Source organism: Marmota monax, unplaced genomic scaffold, assembly GCF_021218885.2.
Source record: "Marmota monax isolate L192 unplaced genomic scaffold, Marmota_monax_Labrador192_F-V1.1 WCK01_AAM20220418_F8-fsc00865, whole genome shotgun sequence".
Classification (NCBI taxonomy): Eukaryota; Metazoa; Chordata; class Mammalia; order Rodentia; family Sciuridae; genus Marmota; species Marmota monax.
This window is the reverse complement of record NW_026693965.1, coordinates 128,064-138,610: the sequence shown is the minus strand read 5'-3', so window position 1 is coordinate 138,610 and position 10,547 is coordinate 128,064. Positions and strand designations below refer to the sequence as shown.

The following is a 10,547-nucleotide window of genomic DNA, read 5'->3' as shown; positions in this document are numbered from 1 at the left end:
TATAATTTACTGATTGATATTCTTAAATTCTTCTATGAATTATTAGTATTGCCTCATATTTTCTTGTATTGAATCATATTGTTTTATAATAAATATTATATAACAAAAATATTGACTTTATTTATTCAATTAGTTAATTTAGGTTTATTTGAAACAAACATTTTTCATGATAAATGAAATGTCACACTCAGAAAGTCCAGCCTCACATGTTTTCTCTTATATGCAAAAGCTAGAGAAAAATAAAGAATTAAAAGAGTGAGGGAAATCTCATGATGATAGAAAGGAGAATAGTGAATTAGATAGAGAAAGAGACAGGGAAGGGGTGATAAAGTAGAGGAATTTCAGAATAAAATTGATCAAGTTATGTTAAGTGCATGAATTAATATATCACAAAGATTTTCACTTTTATGTTAACTATAGAGATTCAATTAAAGAAAATAAATAAGTAAATAAATATAAGGAAGCTCAGTAGTATAGAGGAAGAGAATTGAGGGGAAGGAAAATGAACAAACTATGGAATAAAATTTACAAAATTATGCTGTATACATATGTAAATATATCATAATGAATCCCACATCTATGTACAATTATAATGTTTTAATTTAAAAATAAATACATGGAAGGAAGACCAGCAGAGTAGAGAAAGGGATTAGGAGAAAGGAGGAAAAGAGGGAGAGGAGAAGTACTAAAGATTGATATGAAGCAAATATTATATGCATTTAGGAATATGTGAAAATTAATCCCTAAATATAAAAATTAATGCCTAAATATAACTCACTAATAAAATGTAAAAAATGTCTTTTTTATAATTGAATCTTTGTGCATTATTTTCTCTTTCTTTTTAATCCATTTCCTGATACTGAGAACTTACCTCCTTTACCAGAAGCAAGACCTATTTATAGTTTTTCTTACCTGTGGATGTAGCCATTAGTAACATTTATGCATGTTCTCATTGACAATATGCATTATAGTTTTACAAATATATTAAATTAATATTTTAAATGGTGAAAGTCTTATTCTTCAATTATTTTTTACTCAGGTATGTTTTATTCATGTTAACTCTTCCATAAACAAGAATTGTTCTTTGATTTTGCAGGATAAATATACTTATTAGACTTTTGTAAGTTGTTTACTATGATTTCATAGGCTCTCACTGAGAGTGGGAATATTTACTTAACTCTATCTCATTGCCATTATTTGGAAATCATGTACTTTTAAGCTTTTGTCAATAAAGAGCTTGCAATATAATTTAATACTTAATTTAATTTAGAAGTATAATATAATTTTATACTTCACTCTATGGATTTTAGACCTATCAACTAATTAATTCTATATGCACAATTGCATCTATTTTCTATAGTCTGTGAATTATTTTATTTGTAAATATTCTCATTATGTAGACATTAGAAACATTAGTAACCAAATATATCCATCTTTGTGATTTTTTTTCACTTGTTTTTAAGAGTCATTTCCATGCTGAGTCACACACACTTGTGCACATACATACATATAAACACAAGCAAACACATGCACAGAGGACAGTCATTGTTTGCAAGCCTAAAAAAACTGCCCAGATAATGTATAAATATTACTCTTATTTAGTTTTGACATTTGAGTAAGTAAGCATGTGAATAGCAGTTAAGAGAGGCTGTGAAATAAAAATAGAGAAATTGTGGTAGGAATGTGATAGGAAAAGATGTTCTTCTTATATAAATTTTAGGTATTATATAAACTTATTAAAAATCTCAATTTAGGAAAATATCATTTGATGGAATTCTGTTTTCTGAAGAGATTTTCCTGTGGAATTAAAGAATGAAGGGTGCACAGAAGCAAATACATGAGTCTAGCAATATAATGAAAGTTATCAATAAAAAACAGGAGAGATAGAGCAAAATTAAAATACTACTAATGTCATGATATCTCATTTTTAACATTAGTTGGGTCAAAGTTGTTGCCATTAATGAATATTGGAGCCTAACTACTTTTTATATCTATTTAGACGTAATTACATGCTTTCTTTTTTTAGTTGCTGGATATGGCGAATTACATTGTATTATTAAATGTTGAGACATTTAAACTCCTGTATTATAGGAGCTTTTATATGATATTTTATATCAGGTTATGCCTAACATGATAAAAAGCTTATTGTGCATAGGGCTATATTCAGCAGTTAACATTCAGTTTAGAATTTTACACATTTGACACCTTTAATATCAGGGAGTGCTCACAAAAATGTTAGAAAATACAGCTTCTCTTTATATTTCTGGAAGAATTTTGAGAGAATGTTTACTCTTTTTTCTCTCTAAATATGTATTAGAATTCGCCAGTTAAGGAATGACTTGGGGGAGAAAAGATGAGTTATTTTTAACACAGTTTTCATGTTTGAGCTCCACCTCAACATGACTTTTTCCTCATGCCTCTGTAAGTGAAAAATCACAATACTTATATCTCTGGCAACCATAGAAAGCTCTTAATAGACATTCTGAACATCAATAATATTTCTTTGAATATTTTATTTTTCTAAATTTGTTTTGAAGTTTCTCTATAAAATATAAAACTATATTGACAAAAATTATTTTAGCAAATAATAAAATCATAAGCCAGATTCTTTTTTATAATTTCTATATTCCATGAAAAACTTTCTGAAATAACTTTTAAAAATATATGAAATAATGAGAAAGATACTAACATTGAAAATGAGACCATATATTCATTCATTAAAACTTTAAGTATTAGCTTATTACTTTTATGTTTTTGTTTATCATTTGAGGATATCTGCCGCAGTCTGGCTGCAGCAAAATAACTGGGGGGTGACAAGCAACTTGTGTACATTGATACAGCAGGAGTGGGAGCCGTTTATTGTAGGACAGGAGTGGTATATATACATTACACACAGCTTATCTTAATTAACATAAACTAGATACAGAAGTCAACCAATAAGGTATCTCCACACTTAATGGCTTGCTGGCATTACTTCACAAACCACTCCCTCTGGCAAAATGCCAGGCTCGATCCTGACTTGTTTACAGACCCTAACAGATATCCCTATGAAAATTATTTTAGAAGTGCTATATTTAGTTGTGTTTATTGACTTTTTAAAAATTTAGATATTAGAAGCTCTTACCTTCATCTATTATAAAAGTTGAAATTTTCTGTGAAGTTAACTTGGTGTAACATAAAATAACTAATAAAATTGATAATACACATTAATTCTAAAGTTATCACAATCTTGTGTCCACTAACAAATTATACTAGCATTTAATCTGACCTCTGTTCAACTTATAATTTCTAGGCAATTCCAACACTTTATATATACATATATGAGTAAATAAAAAGCTAACAACTAGGTATATTCTGTTGTCAAAAGAAAGAAAAAATGAAATATGTAAACTCTGCAGTAATGTTTATTTCCACATGATAATATTTGTATGCTTTTAGTTCACCAATTAATTATTTTTAAACATATGTTTAGATACATAGATTATTTTTTTTCTCAAATGTGCGTGTAAATTAGAAATACATCAATCATTTTATGACACAAATAAAATTCCATGAATGTTAAATAAAAATAAAATAAAGAAAACATGAAGTAATTTAGGGAGGGTTGTACATGAAATGTGCCAAGGCACCAAAAAAAGTGTTTGTGTCTACACAAAACACATTACATTCTCCCTGAAAATTAGCACAACTCAATCATGCAGTTTTTTCTTTTCAGTTCTTTCAAGTCATATTATCAAATTTATGCAAAAAATGTATACTGATAAAAAGATCTGATACCTTCTTTGGGACCAAATATAAGGGAAAGCAGTCACTTAAAGAGGAGCAAGAGACCTGCTTAATCACACAGCATGAAACTTGTCAAGAATAAAATAAAACACAGGCTGTTTTAAACAAGAATCATTGTGTTCATTTGGGGAGGTGAGGACAAGAAACCAATTATTAGACAAATATAGGGAGTTAAAATTTAAAAGAGAAAGAAGCTTCTATAGTAAAACTTAATATGGTCTCTTATTTGGTATATTCACCAGTCTCTATAAAGGACTAGATTACATGAAATTTTTTTTAGCAAAAATATGATTTTCTGGATAGGATCATGAGTTAAGTAAATAGTCTCTTTTGAGTTCATACACAAAACAAAGGACACCAATGAGGAAAACCAGAAGCCCAGGAGCCCCAGTGAAAGAGGGGCTCAGAGCACATGATCTGACTCAGTTATTTCAATCACTGTACTACACTGAGCTCCTGATGACTCATGCTGTTGGATTTTAACACAACCAATGGATGTATATGAAACTTAAAACATAGGGATTATGCTTGCACAACCAGAAAAACACACAAGCACATTCACAGTCATCAGAAATTTATTACTATAGTTGTGACTAAAACAAATCAACTCATTTTTCATATTTACCATTCTTTCTCATTCCAATGCAGCATCAAACTCTGACACTTGCTTGTGGAGTCTATAGGTCTTAAATCCATTCTACTTTATTATACAATTTATTCAATTTTTTAAATCTTTCCCCATTTAGAAAAGAAGAACGTGCTGTTTTGTTCACTAATATATATAAGCATTTAGAAATTTTACTGTTACTACAGTAAGATTAATTATTTGAATATATATTGTTTGCTAAACATGCTGGGGGAAAACTGACTGGCTTCATAACCAAACCATATTCATAGAACTCATATTCTATGTGATCTTTAAGAAAAGATGTTGCTTATCTTTTTCCATGTGCCTTGTAGAGCAAACTTGACATCTTTGTTCCTCAAGCTGTAGATCAAGGGATTCAACATGGGGATAACCAGTGTGTAAAATATGGAAGCCACTTTATCAGTGTCCAAAGAATGACTGGACTTGGGCTGGACATACATAAATATCAAAGTCCCATAGAACACTATGACCATTGTCAGGTGGGATCCACAGGTGGAGAAAGCCTTGCGCCTGCCCTCAGCAGACTTCATCCTGAGAATGGCTAGGAGGATGAGCAGGTAGGACCCTAGGACGATCAGAAGAGAAGAAATCAAATCAAAAGCTGCAAAGATCATAATTGTCAATTCAACATCATGAGTGTCTGAACACAGCAAAGATATTAAAGGCATACAGTCACAGTAGAAATGATTAATGACATTGCAGCCACAGAAGGATAAGGTAAAAATTTTTATGGTGACTGTAAGTGACATAAATGTACAATAGAGATAGGGAATTGCCACCAGCAACTGACATAACCTGTTTGACATGATGACAGTGTAGAGGAGAGGATTACAGATGGCCACATAGCGATCATAGGCCATTGCAGACAGAATAAATAATTCACTTCCAATGAAGAAGAGAAAGAAAGCTAGCTGTGTAGCACAAAAATAATAGGAAATTGTATTTTGATCCACAACAAAATTTAACAACATTTTTGGGCCCACAGCTGTAGAATATCCAAAATCAGTGAGAGCCAGGTTTCTAAGAAAAAAGTACATGGGTGTTTGAAGTCTGGAGTCCAACTTGGTGAGGAGTATCATACCCAAGTTGCCCAGCACTGAGACCACATAGATGATGAGAAATAGCCCAAATAATGGAGCTTGCAACTCAGGGCGATTTGTGATGCCCATCAGAATGAACTCATGCACCACTGTGAGATTGTGTTTCTCCATCCAATTTCATTAAAAAACCTGTTTCAGATAAAGCATCAGTGCAATTAATGGATTTCAAATATTATTACTTGACAAATATTCATTATGGAAGGCTGGTGTAAATAAGATATATTCAAACTTTCCTAACAGTAAATTTGAATTTATATACATGTTTACATGAACAAATACATAGAAATGAATGATTAATAGTACTACTCTAGGGTGATTCTACTCACAAAAGAAACCTATTAATTGTAGTTATATTTCAGTATAACTGAAATGATTAGAGGCCAGTTAAGCTGCTAAACATTCAACTCTGTTCAATGTCCAGGCAAAACAATATTCAAATCAGTTACTTTCTTCCAAGAATGATAAACCCTGATGCATAGAGAGATGTACATATATACAGGTAGATATGTAAAGCAAAATAGGAAAATAATCTAAATTTTGTTAATTTTTTTGCATTAGATAAATATACAATTATTATTTTTAAGTTTACTATTCCCATATACTTAATTACACTCACAATCACATTACATAATTGCATTCAATAATATCAGATAATTCATAGTATAATTACAAATTAAGGATTTCTACAGACAAAAAAATCTAAGATTTTATAAAACTCCTTATATTACAAGGTACTGAATAATTTTCTTGAAAGAAAAGGTGGTAGAAGTCAGCCTATTAACTCAGTGGCTGATGTTAGATTATGAATAGACAATGTACTATTATTTTAGATTATTTATACTTCTTATATTCAAAACTATTATAAAAATAATATATAATGCTATCACAATAGAAATTAATTTAACATATTATTCTTCCCCTGTGATATTTTCATTATAAATGAAATATACTTACTTGTGTGTATCAAATTAGATTCATTTTATTATACCACAAAATGGGAGAATATGAGGAAAATATGAACAAATTTGAAGAGAGTTTATTTCATTGATTCTGTACAATGAAGACTTACATAATCTTCTTGGGATATGATGATGTTATGCTTTAAAGTAAAAGGTTCAAATACTTTTATGATGAACTTAAAAATGTTTTACATTGCACATTTTTCACTATATAGCACCATTTAGACAAAATAAACTATAATAAGGATGAGTTAAACATGGATATTTGGGTATGTTTTATAGCACTCTGTATATTAAAACAGCAATAATTTCTTCCAAATGTAATGTAGCACAGTTTGCAGATGTATGTGTGCATAACAAAATATAATATATCTGAACATCTCCAGTAACCCTAAAAATAAGAAGATATGATATAGCAGCAGGTATATGGCAGGTACATCTTTATTTTGAAGTAAAAACAGTGAAGAAACATTTTTCTTTCATAAAAAAAGGAAAGAGAAATGACCAACTTTATAGTGAAAATTTTAGTGACGAGCACTTGTACATGAGATATAAGTTAGCAATTTTACAATGGTAAAATATAGCTTTCTACATGTAATTTGCACTTACCTCAAACAAAATATTTCTTACATAGTTGTGGCTGCTGATATCCTACCCTAAATTAATTTAATAAACTGCATCAGTTTATGTTAGAGAAATACCTTCAATAAAGGAATAGGAAATAAATTGAACTATTTTATTTTGTTTTGTTTAGCAATCATGAAATACTACAATATAACATGCATATGATCATTTTTAGTTAATATTCCTGTAAGATAAAATTATGTTAATTAGCTTGGTTGAATCATTTCACCTTATATTAAAGAGTCATAGTGCCATTTTATATCCACACATGTATATAATTATTAACAATAAAAAGTGAAAAAAATAGAATGTTTTGTGTTCATCAGTTTTGTGGTTCTATGAAAAGAACCAAACTACTTTCTCATAGTTTTCTCATCTTTACTGAATAATCAATTTTACTTTTCAGCTTATACTCTGAGAAAAATTTAGTAAAATCTCACTGCAAAATATGGAAAATTTTGCTATTTCTGTAAAACCAGGTATCCTGGTATATTAAAAAAAATGCTTTTTCTATCTCATTGTGAAACAGTAACGCCTATCTCTAAGAAAGAGATCTGGAATGAATCACATTCATGTATTTCATTACATAATTTTAAATGTTAATTTATCTTACAAATGGTCACAAAGAAAGCACAGAGATATTAAATGCCTAAATATTTGGGAGGAAAAAAATGTGGGTCTTGATCTCTTTTGTTTCAATTTATGCCATTACAATGTCTTTGAATTTATGTTTTATCTCCTGTCACTTTTGCTTTTACATGGACAATTTAATCATTAAATTAAGCACATGGACAATTTAATTATTTTATAAGCACACAGCTTGTGGTTTTCCAGATACATATGAGCTTTTAACCTCTCAGGTGCCAATATTCTAAAGTTAAGATGAGGGAAAACAGAGAGAGGTTTTATTGATACTGAGGTATTACAGAGCTGTAGAAAACACAGAAACTGAATCAGAAATGGTCACTTAAAAGAGAGGGTAATGCCATAACAAAGTTTATCTACTTCAGTAGGTACTGCTAACATATATGAAAACTTCTGTCTTTGTTACCTGAACTGAAGCCTCTCTCTCTTTGGTTCTCTGATGTTTCCGAACATTGCATTATAGAAGACAATTTATGGATTTTTTTTCACCATTTGATACTCTCCCTCAGGAGATGCCAAGGAACTAGTAGAGTATCCCTAAAGCATTTGAGAACTTAATGAAAGGCCTGGAGTTTGTCCATTAATTGCCAGGGGAAATTTATATTCAATATTTATTTATTTATGATAGGATTCAGCAAATCCACTTTTGAATTTTGTGCAGAATATTTGAAATTAGGATTTTAAAGAAATGCCTGTATCCTCTTGTTCTTTTTAACATAATTTGAAATAGACAAGATGTGGAAAAAATCTAATACCTATTTGTACATTAATGGATTTATAAAATGTGGTATAAACACGTGTGGAATATGAATTAGCCTTAAGAATGTAAAAAGACAAGTACCCATGCTCTCCCTTACATGGAGTATGGAAAATAATCAAACTTATGGAATCAGGTATTGGCATGGTGATAACCAAAAGCTGAGAGTTTAGAGAAATGAGGAGAGGCTCATAAATAGACATGAAATCTTAATTATACTAAATAAAAAAATAAAGACAACTGTTTTAAGAACAGTACTGTTTTCTACTTTGAAATTGTTAAGAGTCTAGATCTGATGTTAAGCACAGCACATTTTTTGTTGTTTTCAAAAGGAAATGTAGTTTCAACACATACCATGGCAGGTATGAATCTAGAAAACATTAATTCAAAGGAGACAGGAAACAAAGGTCACCTTTACCAAAAAATATTTTCTAAAATATATGCAGAATAGAAAAATGTGTAGAAATGGAAAACAGTTCAGGAGGACCTGAAGAAGTGAAAAATGAGGAGAGGTAAATAAATGGGTACTACATAGTGATAAGTGCATCAATTAGTAATAAATATTCAAAGGATTCATAATTATAAAGAATAAATCAATATGAGTGTTAGAGGTTGAATATTACAGGATCAACTTCTAAAATTAGTGTAAATCTACTTCTATGAATGCAATCTCAATAGCATTTGGAAAACTAAATATCTTGGGCTTTTATTTTGGATGAAGTACTAATTTCAAAAAGGTGAGAGAAATTATAGCAATCCTCTATTGAGCATGTGCTGCAAGAATGAACTTTTGCTTTTTTCTTATTTTAATAATAAAGTCCTCATTCTATTTATAAATTAAATTGTTCATTACCTTTGAGTTTATGTAGTTATGTAGTTACTTATATAACTTCAATATTAATTGCATTTTAAATCTATGTTTTTAAATGTTTTCTCCTGTTTTGTAGTTTGCCTTTCACTTTGCTGATCATTTTTCTTTGATTTGCAGAGGATTTTTAGTTACATGTAATGATATTTGTGTGATTTTATTTCTTTCACTTGGCTTTGAAGTTATATCCTTTTACAGCTTTGCCAAAGCTGTCCTGATGCTTTCCCTTCACAATATGTTGTTGGGATTAACTTTTAGGTAATTTATAATATTTAATCGATCTGAGTTGGGTTTTGCATATGGTGCAAAGCTGGGGTCTACTTTCATTTGTTCTCACACATGCATTCAGTTTTCCTAGTATGATATATTTAATTGACCATCTTTCTCCATTTGTATGTTTGGCACCCATTTATAAATCAGTTGTTATAATATGGGATTGCTTCTGTTTCATTCCATTGGTTTACTTGTCTGTCTTCAAGCCATTTCCATAGTTTGCAGTTAATGTAGCTCTGTAACTTGTTTGCAATCCGAGAGTTTGATTCCTGTAGCTTTATTCTTGAAAATCACTTTGGCAATCAATGTGTGAAATTGCTTTTGGTATGTGTATTGGGCTCTAGTACTCAAAATGTCTCCTTTGTGCCAGTCCCACAAGTTTTTAAATGGTTTATTATTAAAGTGGAATTCATCTTAACTCATACATAAAATAATGCAAAATAATGAGGTTCTACATGATGTTTCTATATGTGTATGCATTGGGTAATGTTTAAATCAGTTGAAACAAGTTTACCCTCTTCAACACATCATTTCTTTATGGCAAAGTGTTCAAAATCATTTCTTCTGGATTTTTGAAACATGTAGCAAACTACTACTTATCTACACCATCCTACTGTAAAATAGCACAATAGAAAATCTTAGGCGTGGCTAATGGTAATTTATTGCACATTGATCAACATTTCCTCAGTGTCCCAACCCACCCTTTCTTCTGATCTCTGATAACCACCAGTCTACTATAAACTTTTATAAGATTAGCCTTTTAGAAATTTTTTTGTAGTTGTATATGGATAAAATATCTTTATTTTATTTATTTATCTTTCTGTGGTACTGGGGATTGAACCCAGAGCCTCATATGAGCTGGGCAAGCACTCTACCACTGAGCTAC

At 30.2% G+C, this 10,547-nt stretch overlaps 1 protein-coding gene across 1 annotated transcript; it reads right to left on the bottom strand.

Moving 5' to 3' along the window:
• Nucleotides 1-4,704: 4,704 nt before the first annotated feature.
• LOC124106377 (olfactory receptor 8K3-like) lies at nt 4,705-5,646 on the bottom strand. Its single transcript, XM_046463984.1, has one exon. The coding sequence runs from the start codon at nt 5,644-5,646 to the stop codon at nt 4,705-4,707; it is 942 nt and encodes a 313-aa protein (XP_046319940.1).
• Nucleotides 5,647-10,547: the final 4,901 nt, after the last annotated feature.

Bases quoted from the DNA above. Each gene is read 5' to 3' on its own strand.
- LOC124106377 (XM_046463984.1), bottom strand. From the start codon at position 5,646: ATGGAGAAACACAATCTCACAGTGGTGCATGAGTTCATTCTGATGGGC.